At 38.3% G+C, this 16,419-nt stretch overlaps 1 protein-coding gene across 2 annotated transcripts in view; it reads right to left on the bottom strand.

Moving 5' to 3' along the window:
- Zmat1 (zinc finger matrin-type 1) overlaps positions 1–15,696 on the bottom strand; it is a 41,209-nt gene extending 25,513 nt beyond the window's left edge. Inside the window, exon 1 of one of the 2 annotated variants that reach the window (XM_070039025.1) lies at positions 15,581–15,696. In XM_070039025.1, coding sequence (XP_069895126.1) covers positions 15,581–15,644 — 64 coding nt within the window. In that variant the 5' untranslated portion in view covers positions 15,645–15,696. Of the gene's footprint in view, positions 1–4,867; positions 4,911–15,580 lie in introns of those variants that run through there. The other variant, XM_070039026.1, reaches the window with a different exon arrangement.
- Positions 15,697–16,419: the final 723 nt, after the last annotated feature.

Genomic DNA, 16,419 nt, shown 5'->3' with positions numbered 1-16,419 from the left:
TACTCGATTAAACCCTAGAGACAAGCTGAACTCCTTGGACTGAAGCTCCAAGTCCACCATCGAATGCTCAGGTGCCAAGTCTGTAATAGTGGCTCCAGGTTCCCAGCCTACCACAGAGCTAGGTTAGCACTTGCAGATTCAGGCTGAAGGCTCTTTCCAGTACCCGGTAAATTCCTATATGTCCAGGCTTCAGACTAGCCTCTGCAGGAAGAACCAGACCTGCCTTTGTGCATCCTAGCTTTAGGTCTATCCTTAAAGACATGAAAAATATCTATCATACTGTGTACATGTTCTAAGTTAAATCCTGAGGACCTACCTGTTGCTGACCAAGGAACCAGACTAGCCAAGGAATCAAGCAGCAAGTTCTCCTTAGAATCACATCAGGAGACCTGCCCCAAATCTCTGGTGAGGTTATCCTTTGGAGACAATATGCCATATTATATAAATAATATACTAAGGAATAAGGAACCACCAATTTAGATATTTAAGAATTCCTAAATAATACTCTGATTTATTTTCTATATCAACCCATAATTACAGGTTGACCCACTATTAAGAAAGTTTTGAAATTGACACTCAGGTTGGTGAATATCTGGTTAAAATTTTAATCCAGGCTTTCATTCCTAGTCATCAGTTACATGAAATTACTGATTCCTCTCTAACTTTTCCTTTAGAGTAGTATTGATTAGCCAAGCACTAATGTCGCATGCCTATAATCCTAGCTACTCAGGAGGCTGAGATATGAGGATTGAAGTGTGAAGCCAGCCCCAGCAAAAAAAAAGTCTACAATTAAACACTAAACACCAAAAAGCCAGAAGTGGAGGTGTGGCTCAGGTGATAGAGAGCAAACATTGAAAGAAAATCATAAGCAAGAGCAGGAGGCCTTGAATTCAAGCCTCAGTCACACACACACACACACACACACACACACACACACACGTGTGTACACATGCACACATGCATTGCATAAGTTACTGTCTTTAACTCAGTTTCTCAGAAAGAGTTTGATTTGCTTTAATTTTTCTTCCTTCCTTCCTTTCTTCCTCCTTCTCTCCATCCCTTCCCCCTTTTCTTCCCTTTTTGGCTCAAAACAACAAATTTATTCTTTAGCACCTCTGGAGGTATGAATGAAGTCCAAAATAGGTCTAGTAGATATGAATTCTTTTTAAAACATTTAAAAAACCATATTATGAGCATAAATGAATTGTACAAAAGAGTCTTAGTGTGATATTTATGATATGCACACAATGTGCTTTGGCCAAATTCACCATGCCCACTTTGGTTTATTTTTCTTTATGAAAAGATATTTTCTAGCTCAAAATCTGAATAATTTTCAGAAAATTACTGATTTGTGTCAATTTTAACATAACATTCCTATCTACCTCTTCCTTTTAATTCCATATAACACTGCTTAGTTTGGGCCCTGAATGTCTGTGGACATCATTAGCTTAGATATTTGGGGAAGAAGTAGGAAAAGAATGAACTTTAATTGAAGGTCTACAGTGTGTCTAACAAGATGGCAGTTAATTCCTTTATATTTTTAAAGGCAAATGTATATGATATGTTATATTGACTATATTGTGAAAGTTAGGAAATTAGAATTAAGTGAAGTGAAAATAACTTGTCACTTGTGTTATTAAATGGAGTTGGGACATGAATTTTGTTTAACTTTAACTCCATTACACATACAAATCTATTTTACATGTAGAAAATGATAAACCGAATAATCTCAGGGAGTATACAATCCATTAGCAAAGATAAAATGTGTAAGTGGCACTGTGGCTCATGTGGTAGAGTCTTTGCCTTGAGCTGAAGAGCTAAGTGATAGCTCCTAGGTCCAGAGTTCAAGCCCCATGACTGACAAAAAGATAAAATGTGTATAGAAAGAACTATAAATCAAAATGGTGGTTCACCCTGTAATCCTAACTACTCAGGAGACTGAGATTTGAGGATCACAGTTCAAAGCCAGCTGGAGCAGAACAGTTCTGTTAGACTCTTATTTCCAATTAACCATGAGAAAACCAGAATGGGAGCCATGGTTCAAAGTGGTAGAGCTCTAGCCTTGAACAAAAAGAGCTCAGAGACAGTGCCCAGTCCCTGAGTTCAAGCCCCATGACCAAAAAGCAAAACAAAACAAATAAAACCCCACAAAGAAGCCTATAATCCCAAATCCTAAATATTTTAGATACTGTAAGAGTTAAAAAGGTAAAGTAGCTTGATAAGATAAGAAATGTACTCATTATCTTGCCCATGTAATTGTAACCTCTCTGTACAGTATTTTCACAATAAAAAGAGAGAGAGAGAGAGAGAGAAGAAGGTAAAGTATATTCCTGCTAAGGAATTTAAGGACACTTTGTAGATAATAACTCTTTATCTAGGGACTAAAAGATGTGGCAATTTTAAGTAAAAAATCAAGTAAATGTATTTCAAGGTAAGAAATACTATAAATAACAATAATGGAAAGCTTTGAATAAAACCAAATCATGACAGAGAGTACTTAAATTTACGTCTGCATTTAACAGAGGCAAAGAGTAGCTTAAAAGTGGTTGAACTAAGACTGGGAAGGTGGCTCAGTGGTAGCGTACTTGCCTTGCATGCATTAGGCCCTGGGTTCAATTCCTCAGCACCACATAAGCAGAAAAAGCCAGAAGTGGCGCTGTGGCTCAAGTAGTAGAGCACTAGCCTTGAGCTGAAGAGCTGAGGGACAGTGCCCAGGCCCAGAGTTCAGGCCACAGGACCAAAAAAAAAAAAAAAAAAAAAAAAAAGTGGTTGAACCAGAAAAGGGGCAGTGCATATAGAAAGGAAGAAAAGTAAAAAGTTAGAAGGCATTAACAGGTGAGCTTAGAATTTGATTTACGCATGGTAAACCCTTAGATATATTACATCCAAATATAAGAAATGATACTCAATATTAGGGCTGAAGTTATAACCTTGTATCCAATAAATTCATCTATACAGTGGAAAAAATGTGGATGTAACATTAATAGTGAAAGCCTTAGTAATGTCATAAAAATGTGCATATGTATGTATGTATGTATATATATATGCTACATATGTAAGTATATTTGTGAGTGTGTATTGTGAGTGCCTGTGGCTCATGCAAGTAATCCTAGATATTCAGTTAGGCTGAGATCTGAGGATCACTGCCCTGGCAGAGAAATCTGTTATACACTTGTCTTCAGTTATCCAGCAAAAAGCAAGACATAGAGGTGTAGCTCAAGTGGTAGAGCACCAGATTGAGCAAAAAAAGCCATGAGTGTAAGGCCCTAAGTTCAAGTCCTCATACTCAGACAAGCACACATACACACACATACACACATACACACATACATACACACATACATACACTAAATATGCTGAAACCCTTACTTCGGTTAATCAAAAATTAAAATATATGAAATTATAAAAGGAGATTTCAGAGATGACACATTTGAAATGTAGCTAAAAAGATTCACTCTAATTTTATCTGTATACTATACTCTTCTAAGCAATTCAAATATGATTAAATATCAAAATTTCTGGAACAATTCTTGTAAAAATGAGTCTTATTTGGGGTTTCTCATCAAATTCACATATGCAGTTTTTCAAAATCATGCACAGGCTCACATTGGTGTTGGGGGCAGGCACTGGAGTTGAACTCAGGATTCTGTGCTATCACTGAGCTTTTTGTCAGTCATGACTACCTCTCTACCACTTGAGTTATATCCCCAATCCAGCATTTTGTTAATTTATTGGAGAAAAGATGCTCATGGGTTTTTCTGTCTCTGCTGACTCCTGCTATCCTCAAACCTCAGCCTTCTGAGTAGCTTGGATTTACAGGTAAGAACCATTGAAGCTCAGCAAGAGCTTCAGGCTCAGACTCTTACATATCATAGTTGTCCAGCATTTGTTTAGATAATAAGCAAACTTTGTTATCATCTAGAAGGTTATCAAGTTAAATTATGCATCAGACTAACATTAAGGTTTTTTTACAAAATAAAACGAAGGGAAGAAACTGAGGGAGACAAAAAGAAAAGGAAAGAAGGAACTAGGGAGGAAGGAACAGAGGGAGAAGTGAAAGAGAAAAGAGAAGGGGTAGCTGAAGTGGAATGGGAAAGGAGGACAAATGTACATATTACTAGACAGTACCTCAAATCTACTTCAATCTCCATGTGCAAAGTCCAAGAATATGTGTTTTTAAACAGGAATATGAGGAGCATGTATGAAACTTGGAGATATTAAATGATTTTCCTAACGTCACACAGTTATTAGTTGGTACAGACAAGTCTGACCAAGGGTTCATTGAGAGTTAACTTTTAAAAAGTCCAAAGATGAACTGGACACTGGGGACTTATGTCTGTAATCCTAGCTGCTTGGGAGGCTGAGATCTGATCACAGTTCAAAGCCAGCCTGGACAGCAAAGTTCTTGAGACTCTTATCTCCAATTAACCACCAAAAAGCCAGAAGTAAGGCTGTATCTCAAGTGGTAGAGCACTAGCTTTGAGCAAAGAAGTTCAGGGACAGGGTCCAGGCTCTGAGTTCAGGCTCCAGGACCAACATACACACACACACACACACACACACACACACACACACACACACACAAAGAGCCCAAAATCTTGAATGGTAGACTTCATATCTAGGGTTGGCATTCATAATGAAAATACATCTGATCCACAAGAGATGCTAAATAAAGGATTATTTTACCTTCTACACCTACTGTTTTAGACATGACTTTTGGACTCCTAGAAATAAATGGCCTATAGCCAATTCTGAAAGTGGGAGAGGAAACTGATAACAGTAAATATTTTTTACAACCTATCTCAGGGTTGAGACCTAGAGAGAAAATGGATGTTAAATTAGAGGTCAACTGAGCACATACTGTTACCTGTGATGAAGAAGGACAGAATCTAGTTTTCTGGGAACTCTCCACATTACACAAACTAAAGTGTTCTGGCAAAGAACTAGGACTTAGGAACTGAGGCATAGTGAAGAAACCTGGGGATTTTCTATCTTCCTTTCCTTTTCTTCTTTAGACTCTTCCCATATTTTACATTTGCTTTAGCCTATTAATGTAGAAAACAAATGCATATTATTGACTAATGGCTAAATATGTGTTTATATTGATTCTTAATTCCCCAAACAGTGTTATTAAAATAAAGTACCAGAATAAACAAAACTGTCTTCACCTTGGTACTAACTAGTTATATGATCAAGAACATCTTTCAGAAGTGGCTCTATGGCTTGAAGTTTTAGTGTTGTAACCTTGAGTATGAAGAGCTCAGAGACAGTGCCTAGGCCCTGAGTTTAAGCCCCACAACTGCCAAACAACAACAACAACTTTAAGCTGAGCACGGGTGGCTCACATATGTAATCCCAGCTACTTAGGTGGCTGAGATCTGAGGATCATGGTTCAAAGCCAGCCCAGGCAGGAAAGTCCATGAGACCCTTATCTCCAATTAAACACCAGAAAACTGTAAGTGACACTGTGGCTTAAAGTGGTAGAGTGCTAGCCTTGAGCAAAAAGAGCTCAGGGACAGTGCCCAGGCCCTGAGTTCAAGCCCCATGACCACCACCAACAAAAAAGAATATCTTTCAGACCTTTATTTCTGAAGTTTCTTTTGTATTTGATTTTATATTTTCTATGGTGATTAGTAGGGAAAAGTACTTCAAATAGGAATATATACAGAATCAGAATTCTGACAAGGCACTTACAGAGGAACTGACTGTCTTAGCTCCTTCCAAATAATATAATAATGAGCAAACCGAAAACATAATTTAAAGCTTTAAGGACCTATACAGTTAATAATACCTTAAGAGCCTAAAAAAATATGTTCCTCTGGATATCATCATGAAAATGAGGTAAGCCAAGTGTAAGAAGATAATTACCACAGACATTGCTGTAATCTTAGGTACCTAGAAGGCTGAGAGCCAGAAGGCTGAGATTTGCAGCCAGCCCAGGCAGAAAAGCCCACTAAACTCTGTCTTCAAAAATAACCAGCAAAATCTCAGACTAGAGGCATAGTTCAAATGGTAGAGCACCAGTCTGACAAGCAAACTGAGCAAGTTCAAACTCAATATGACCAAAAAAAGACAAATATTACAGTTTTTGCTCATATGCAAAATCTAGATCTAAAAATGCTAATATGATGTAGTTGTAAAATAGAGACTATTTTGGAGGAACTAGTGGCAGAGAAAGGGAAAAAAGAGAATGTAGCAGGTAGATTAATATAAGTACATATATATGAAAATTACATAATACATAATGAAATCCACCAAACTGTTAAAAATGAAGGGAGAGGAAAGGGATGGGTAAAGAAAAATTAATATAGACTGTGTGGATTTGGTGAAAGCACATTTTATGCTTGTTGTAAATATCAAAACACACTTTCTTCGTAAAATTTGTGTAACAAATTTTAAATGTAACTTACAGTTTTGATAAGAATATAAGAAATAACCCTATAACCATTTGTCTCTAGTAATTAAAAAATCAAATGTTCATAATAGTTCTTTCTCTGCTACTCCATAACCTTCATGTTCTTATACATGCATTTACTATGTAACATTCTCTCAAAATAATTTTTGCAAAACACATCTAGCATTTCTCCTACAAAGTATAGTGTTTACTCACTTTAGCTATTGTCACAAAGTTTTTATAAAACTAATATGTTTTAACATTTTATTTATTATCTTTAATTAAAGGGGTTTCAATTCAACATGTCAGCTTATGAGTACAATGCATCTTAATCAATGTCACCACTTTCATCATTCATATCTTTCTCAACCCCACTTACCCTGTCAATTTTCCTAGTTCCATTTAACATGTATACACTGAATACCATGACTGTATTTTCTTACCCTTGTCTTTATTCATCTACCCCCTCCCTTGACCACATCCCCCCAGACATCTTAAATTCCAACTTCCTAGTATGAATTTTGTTAGACTATAAGTTAGTTTTTGAAAGGAGTTACTCTATTGGAATCCTCCTTTGAGTATACCATACTTGAATTAAAACATTTTTGTATATATGCATATGACCATGTATATGTTTACATTTAGATTTATAAATTAGATCTAAGCATGAATCTTTTGTCTCTAGGCCTGACTTAACCTCACTTAACATAATTTTTTCCAAGTCCATCCATTTCGTATTTAGGCATAATAAGCTTAGATTTTTCTCTGACAGTAAAGCAGGTGGTAAATCTATCTCATATTCAGTAAAAGGTTAAGCGAGCTAGGATGAAAAATATAGATTATACATTAAAATATCCAGTGATAACATTCTGAATGTTGCAAAGTGGACTCTCATCTGCTACAGATAAACTTGTTTAATATGGTAAGGTTAATTGTAGATAATTTAAAATACTTCTAGAGTAGCACATCTGAACATACACTAATTTCTGATTGTGACATCATTTCTTTGTAGTTCAACATAAAATAAAAGCTGCCAGGCACTGGTGGCTCATTCCTATAATCCTAGCTACTCGGGAAGCCAGACATGGCAGAAAACAATGTGTAAGACTCCATCTCCAAAATAACTATCAAAAAGCTGTCTTTAAGACAGGCTCTGATAGCTCACACCAGCAATCCTAGTCACTCAGGAGGCAGAGCTCTGAGAATCTTGGTTCAAAGCAGCCCAGGCAGCAAAGTCCATGAAACTCTTACTCCAATTAACCACCAACAAACCAGAAGTGGAGCTATGATTCAAGTGGTAGATCTCCAGCTTTGAGAAAAAATGCTAAGTGACATTGAATTCAAGTCCCAGTACCAGCACACACACACACACACACACACACACACACACACACACACACACACACACACACACACACACACACACAATGCACACACAAACTGGCTTGAAGATATGGCCTATGTGATTAGAGGGGCAGAGAGGGACAGCAATTTAAACTCAAAGCCTTGGGTTAAAACCCCAGATCCGGCAAAAACAAAAACAATTATGCAATGGTGAATAAGAAAGTACTGTTAAAAGACTAGGGTTAAAATGGAGAAAGAACCTAAATCTGATACTGAATTGGGCTTAAAATTATTTGATATGTAAAAGATAAAACCAGGGCTGGGAAGGTGGCTCAGTGGTAGAGCGCTTGCCTTCCATGCTTCAGGCCCTGGGTTCGATTCCTCAGCACCACATAAGCAAAAAGAAAAAAGCTGGAAGTGGTGCTGTGGCTCAAGTGGTAGAGAGCTAGCCTTGAGCAGAAGAGCTGAGGGACTGCGCCCAGGCCCAGAGTTCAGGCCCCACGACCGGAAAAAAAAAAAAAAAGATAAAACCAATGTTTAATAAGTGGCCTGATTTATACATATGGTTAAGAAAATTAAACTACTTTGTTTTGTGTTTCATGAGTGTAATTAACTAAATTCCTTTGGGCTGTCAAAAGTTAACAAATTAAGCATACATTTTAAATATAGGTTGCCGTGAAAATGGCAATACTTCCCAAGGCTATCTACAAATTCAATGCGATACCTATCAAAATTCCAACCTCATTCTTCAAGGAAATAGAAGAGGCAATCCAAAAATTCATATGGAACAATAAAAGACCTCGAATAGCAAAAACGCTCCTCAACGGAAAGAACACTGCTGGAGGAATATCAATACCAAATTTCAAACTCTACTATAAAGCCATAGTAATCAAAACAGCTTGGTATTGGCATAAGAACAGACCTCAGGACCAATGGAATAGAATGGAAAACCCAGAAATGAACCTACAGACCTATAGCCATCTAATCTTCGATAAGGGAGCTAAAACAATAGAATGGAACAAAGACAGCCTCTTCAGTAAATGGTGCTGGCAAAATTGGTTAGCTACTTGTCGAAAACTAAAGCTAGATCCTTATATATCACCCTGCACCAGAATCAACTCCAAATGGATCAAAGACCTCGGAGTCAAAGCAGACACTCTGAAAACATTACAGGATGGAATAGGAGAAACCCTAGGTCTCCTTGGCTCAGGCCGAAATTTTCTGAATAGAGACTCGGAAACACAACAAATCAAAGAAAGGTTGGACAAATGGGATTGCATAAAGTTGCAGAGCTTCTGCATGGCAAAGGACATAGCTAGCAAGATCAATAGAAAGCTCACGGATTGGGAGAAGATCTTTACTAGCCATACAACGGACAAGGGTCTCATATCTAAACTATACTTGGAACTCAAAAAATTAAATCCCGCAACAACAAATCCTCAAAGAAACAACTGCCCAATAAATAAGTGGGCGAAAGATAAAGAGAAACTTCTCTGAAGAAGAAAGAAGGATGGCCAATAGACACATGAAGAAATGCTCAACATCCCTAGCCATAAAAGAAATGCAAATCAAAACAACATTGAGATACCACCTCAGTCCAGTTAGAATGGCAAAAATCAAGAACTCTAACAATAACAGATGCTGGAGGGGATGTGGACAGTAGGGAACCTTATTTCATTGTTGGTGGGAATGTAAACTTGTTCAACCACTTTGGAAAGCAGTATGGAGGTTCCTCAAAAGACTTCACATAGAGCTCCCCTATGGCCCAGCAATCCCACTTTTGGGCATTTACCCAAATATTTACAAACAAGACCACACTAAAGCTACCAGCACAACTATGTTTATTGCAGCCTTATTTACCATAGCTAAGATATGGAACCAACCCAGATGCCCCTCAGTAGATGAATGGATCAAGAAAATGTGGTATATATACACAATGGAATTCTATGCCTCCATCAGAAAGAATGACATTGCCCCATTTGTTAGGAACTGGAAAAACTTGGAAAAAGTTGTATTAAGTGAAGTAAGCCAGGCCCAAAGAAACATAGGTCCCATGGTTTCCCTTATTTGCAATATCTAGTATATGTATGAGTCAAGAGGAAAGGTCAGATAATGTGATGTTAGGAAAATGAACCCTTAGATATGTATTTTAATGTTTTTTTCTTTCATGCATGTGTTTCTAACGCATTTATAAGATTATTTCTTTGTTGCTTTGTATGTCCCTCCCCCACAGTATAACCCCTGCTTTCACTATATTTGATGTCAGTATAACTTGTGGAGGAGATGGGGAAAAACAAGTCGTTTAAGGATACAGGTGGACCTGTTGCAACAATGAGAAGTACAAGTTGTCATGTCAAAAACGAGCTTTACAACGTCGGTGCGGGGGGGGGGGGGGGAATAAATATATGTTGCTTTCCAGAAGTTAGATGGGTCAGAAAATTTTTCTGGATGGGGGATTATTATAGACATATGAAAGTATTATGATTGCAAGTAGTTTTAGACTGGGACAATGAAAAAGTTCCAAAGATGTATAGCGTGAATATTCTTAATGCCACTGGAGTGCATATTTTAAATAATAGAAAAGGTTTTTTTGCTGGTACCACGTTTTATATTCAGGGCTTCTTATTCACTCAGCTCACTCAGCTGGAGCTCTATCACTTGAGCCATCCTTCCACTCTGGCTTTTTGCTGGCTAATTGGAGGTGAAGTCTCCTAGAATTTTCTGCCCAAAATGGCTTAGTTCCATGATCCTCCAGATCTGAATCTGCTGAGTAGCTAGGATTACAAGTATGAGTCAATAGCACCCACCAATAAGTGAGGTTTTATCACATGTACATTTTATCACAATACAAAAATATAAAAATGAGGTGAAAACACCTCCATCTGAAATCAATGCAATGACAGTGGCTGTATGATCAAACTACTGCTCAGAAGAAACGGCCAAAATAAGTGATAAGCCTTTATTTTGTTACAATGATGTAACCGATCCTCTTTTGAATAACATTTATGAGAATTAATTAAAATGAAAGAGTAGTTTTGTAACAAACTACAAATGGGATCTCAGGAGGCTGAGATCTAGAGCAAGCAAGCCAAACAAGCCCAAGGCCCTGAGTTCAAACTGTTACTGGGGGAACAGAACTTAAATTGATATCCTATGTGATGCAAGGATTTACTTGATCCATTGACAAATGCTTTGTAACAGAAAGCCATTAAATATATGCTGTTCATTCCCACATATTAATGAATATAAATGGATATGCCGAACTATTTCAGGCAGAAAAAAAATCAAAGTTCCATCCTAACAAATAAATTAAGTAGGAAGCTTACTTAAAGTTAGTCTCTATAACAAGCTCAGTAACTATTTTCACATCAATTCTGGTCCTAATACAAACAACCAGAAATTAACAAATGGTCTAATATCTAGAAGACACTAAAAAAACATCCAAGTACTAGAAATGGAAGTTTAATCTTAATAGTTTATTTCATTATTTAATTATTCTGCACAGATATCAACATTGGATTTTTAACACAGCATGCTTCAGAATGTCTACAAGTATATAAGATACTACAGTCAGAATGAATATTTGTAATAAACAGTAAAAAAATTTTTGATTGCTTAGGAATCTGACTAGTTGTATTTAAAACTACATTTCCAGCTGGGTGCCAGTAGCTCTTGCCTGTAATCCTTCAGGAGGCTGAGATCTGAGGGTCACAGTTCAAAGTCAGCCTGGGCAGGAAAGTCTATGAAATTCTTATCTCCAATTAACCATCAAAAAACTGGAAGGGGAGCTGTACTAGCCTTGATTGAAAAAGCCAGAATGAGAGACCCTGAATTCAAGCCATAACTCTCCCACCCCCTCCCCCGCAACACAATTCCTACATTCCCCTCACTGTTTTTATTTTGTATTTTTTAATATTTTGCAAGTACAACAGTTTGAGCTTAGTTTTTCTTCCTCAGCTAGTGCTGAGCCACACCTTCAGATAAGCTTTTTGCTGGTTATTTTGGCAATAGAGTTTTTTGGATTCTTCTATCCAAGTTGGCTTTGAACTGTGATCTTCTGTGTCTCCGCTTCCTGAGTACATAGGATTACAAGAATGAACTACCAATGCTCAGGTATTTATTTTATAATTTTACTATCAAGCACTACTATAGAATGCTTTCATATAACTGTGTCTAAATTTTATGTGGGTTTCAATACAAAACATAGTGCCTGGCACACCCATATATAGGTGTTCAATAAATGATTATTGGGTGAAGGCAAGATCAATAACTAAATTTCTTGTGGTGGACTTAACTGACACATGACTTGAAAATTGTCTGAAATACAGAGACAAAGGTAATCTTATAAGATAATTATTATGCAAATGAGCAAATGGCTGACTTGCCATAATGTCTTCCAATTTAAACAAGTACTATTTGATAATTTCCTTTTCTTTAAGAAAGGAAGAAATACCCCAGTAGCAGTGGCTCACACTTCAAATCCTAGCTACATAAGGGTGAGATCTAGAGGATCTAGGCTCAAGGCTTAGACAGAAAAGTGCACTAGGCTCTATCTACAAAATAACCAGCAAAAAAGTAGGACTACATGCATGGCTCAAGCAGTAGAGTACCAGCCAAACAAGTATGAGGCCCTGAGATCAAACTCCTACTGCCTCCCTTCAAGAAAGGAAGAAGTACTGTAAATAGTGAGGATTTTATTTTTGCTTTGGCTTTTGCTGTGAGTATATTGTAACATCGTTACTGGGTGAAATTCATTTGGAGGCCATTATACATTTTTTGAGAACTTGACTTAATGTAACATTAAGTGTCTCACAAAACTTCAATTTTAAGTGTATATATGTCTTTACTGTTGTCTGTGCTCACTTGGATTTTCTTTGGTTTGCTTTCTTTTTAAATTTATTGCTTAATATCTCATTAGTAATTTTTGAAAATTTCTAATATTCCCTACTTTACAATTTCTAACCTCCAGTGATATTTGCTAATTACCAACCTCAAGACAGATAAAATCCTCAAGCAAGCTACAGTTGAAAATGGGTCAACAAATGCTTTTTCAATGCACTTGCAATCATATTATCAAGAGTGGACTTGTAATATTAGTTCTTTTGACATCTTTTGGAGTCATATCATAGCAAGAATTTAGAAAACACAAATGGAAAAAAGATATTAGCATATAATCAAGTAATATTTTCTCCTTGTCCATTATCCAGGATAACCAGAAACAACTTACATTTTTAATTAATTTATAAGCAAAAACACTGAGGTCTACTAGTGTTCTTTTTTTTTTGGTCCAGTCACGAGCCTGAACTCTGGGCCTGGACACTGTCCCTCAGCTCTTCAGCTCAAGGCTAGCGCTCTACCACTTGAGCCACAGCGCCACTTCCGGCTTTTTTCTTTTTGCTTATGTGGTGCTGAGGAATCGAACCCAGGACCTCAAGCATGCAAGGCAAGCGCTCTACCACTGAGCCACCTTCCCAGCCCCTCTACTAGTGTTCTAAATAGTACAATATGTCAAATATTTACCATTTCTTAAGTGAAAAGAGTTTAGTTTAGACAGAACAGTTAATGTTCGTCTTAAATGAAATAATTCTAAGTAACAATTTTTCATATACTCATAAACTGTCTCCAACCAATTCAATATAGATTCTACTACTCAGTGAGTAACAAATGACAACTACTGGTCAAGGTTTCTTACAGCTTTATGAATAACTACAAAGTACATAGTAATGGAAGTGACAGCGAATGTATAGAACTGCAAAATCATGGCACATTCTTTCAGATCAGAAATTAATCTCAGGGTTTAGGTAATCCAAACTATTTCACAAATCCTCCAGCCCAAATCCAGGAAGCTTGGGACTCATTCTAGGTCACAATATTTAGTGGATTAATGAGCAAGCTGTGTTCACTGCACCAGACTCTTAAACTAGGGTCCTCTTCATTTTACCAGTGAGCAATATTATCAATACAATATTGCTGTTAGTTTGAGAATTTTAAGAGATCTCTCTTGCCAAGCACTAGTGGCTCACACCTGTAATCCTAGTTCCTTAGGAGGCTGAGATAGGAGGATCGTAGTTTGAAGCCAGCCCGGACAGAAAAGTTCATGAGACTTTTATCTCCAATAAACCAGAAAAAGGTGGAAGTGGCACTGTGGCTCAAGTGGTAGATCACTAGTCTTGAGCACAAAAAAGCTCAGAGACAGATCCCAGGCGCTGAGTTCAAGCCCCAGGAGTAGCAAGAGAGAGGAGGGAGGGAGAGAGAGAACAGAGACATCTCTTAAACTTTTTAATATTTGCATTTATTCAAAGAAACAGCAAATTATGCCTCTTACAAATCTAGACCAAAAAAGCATCATATTTTTCTCCATGAAATCTCAAGCAAAATTGAGCAGTGATCCCGCTGCCTACCAAACTGCTCTCACTTACTGCTTAGAAGAAAATTTGGTACAAAAGTATTTTAAACAAAGAAGACTGCTTTAATATAGAACAATGGTATAGATCATGGCTAACTGAACATAGTAAATAGTCATTTAAAGGTTGCCTTTAGTAAGAATTGATAAACATCAAATTACAGTGTATTTCTAACTTCCGTGTTTTGTAAGTGGCATATATGTAATGTGCCTGCTACAAACATTGTGAGAAGTTTGTTTTTTACTGTTTTGCCATTCAGTCAAAGGAGAGGTGCAAAACATGGTGTAACAACATTAAAGGGAAATATCAGGTATGGATTTAAAGAGAAACTTGTTTTTATGGAATAAATTTAATGGAATGTCCTTATTGACACAAAAGTAACTTAGTTTTCTCTGTTTTAGTACTTAACAATCCTTCATTTTAGAGGTAAGTTAGCAAGATAAAGTAGCACAACAAATACTTGAAATTATGAAATTTGTAATAGCAAAATTCTCTAGTGAGATCTTCTGCAGTGTAATCTGTTTTTAACATCTAAGAACATTTCTAAAGCTGACTTAAAACATATTTCAATGTGAAATACTACCGTGTCTTGGTAGACTATCTACAATTATTTAGCATTTTGTGTAAGTTGAACAGCACTTATACTGAACTGTGCTGGGAGGAAGAACAGCATTTATTTTTAACCCAAAGTAATCTGAAGATGTACCTGCATACCTTGCTTTCCTTAAGAAACGATTTGCAAAACCCAAAGGAAAGAACCCTAAGCGATTTCTAAAATCTGCTTTTTCCGAACCCTTTGCTTCTCTACGTCTAGTAAGTGCCCCCGCACCCCGAACCCCCTCCCCGCACCCAGCCCCGCTCCACACCAGACTATTCTCAAAAGTAACAGATCTACTTGGAACCTCAAGTATACTGGCTAATCTACCGATATCCGTAACTCTAGCTCTCTGTAAATAACCTATTGTAAATATCTACTTTACAGGACTTTGAATTTCACCAAAAGGGGGAGGTGTTCCTCCCTCTTATATCTGTGACCTTTCCTCTTTGATCTCCCTTTCCTATGCCTGACCCTCTGGGTCGGTAGTACTTGGACTTTTGCCTCTTCTTTTCCCCAACTCGCACCTCAGTGATCTGCAGCCCACTAAAGGTTTTGGGCTGAGAGAAATGAGGTGCGGTTTTCCTTCCCTTCCAACTCCTGCCTCTGGGTACCAGCCATTCCTTGGCGGAGCAGGAGGCCAGGAAGCGCCTCTCAGCCCGGATCCACCTGGCACCCCAGGAGCTAACAGCAGCGGGACAGAGCGGTTAGACCTTGGCCTTTACTGCGCCACAGCAGGTGGGGGTGGGGCAGTAGCGAACCGCGCCCAGCTGGATCTTGGAGAGGTTGGCAAGAAGTAGCAAAGGGGATGGAGCCGTAACCGCGCCCGGGACGGGAACTCACCTTCTTTGAGCCAAGGGCGGGTGTCTACTTTAAAACTACTGTCCCCCCTCCCCGCCGCCGCCATAGTGGAGCCGCCAAAACGCTGTAGCCACAACCACCAGCAAGCGAGCAGGCGGGGGTGGAGGTGGCAGAGGAGGCTGACAGAATCACGGCTACCGCTACAGGCGCAGGCGATGTAAGATGATGAGGCAGCAGCTGGTAAAGTAGCTTCCTAAAGGGAAGACGCCAAGGCCAGCGGGGTGACACCGATGGGCGCCGGCGCCATCGCAGTTAAGCGCCCACAAGTGCACTTTGCATCTAGATCCCGTTAGATTTCTTTAGGCCCTCCTTCCTCTTAGCTCCACCCTCTCGCCCCTCTTTTCCTCACTTCAGCTGGAGCCTCGATCTAGATCCTTCTACCCACCAATAGGGACATAGTACACCCACAGGACGCCTCCTCCTCCCTCCCTTGCCTGGATCACCAACCCCCTTTGAAGGGGAAGTGAGGATGGTCAAGAGCAAAGGGCAAAAGGAGTGGGATGTGGACGCATTTATACCATAAAGACTCTTCCCTTGGAGGAGCTAATATAAAAGCACTTTTAAAAAAAATAGTTGGAAGCCAGGTGCCCAATAGCTCATGCCTGTAATCCTAGCTATTCTGGAGACTAAGATCTGAGGATCCAGATTCAAAGCCAGCCCAGGCAGCGAAGTTCGAGACTCTTAAATCCACTTCACAGAAATCCACTTCAACTAGTAGAGCACTAACTTTGAGCATAATAGCTCAGGGACGCCACCAAAGCCATGAACTCAAGCCCCAGGACCAGTTTTTAAAAAAGTAAATAAATAAATATAAAAATAAT

This window comes from Dipodomys merriami, unplaced genomic scaffold (assembly GCF_024711535.1).
Source record: "Dipodomys merriami isolate MVZ:Mamm:240054 unplaced genomic scaffold, mDipMer1.0.p SCAF_3, whole genome shotgun sequence".
Taxonomy (NCBI): Eukaryota; Metazoa; Chordata; class Mammalia; order Rodentia; family Heteromyidae; genus Dipodomys; species Dipodomys merriami.
Note: the sequence above shows the minus strand (reverse complement) of the source record. Positions and strands in the feature narration are given on the sequence as shown.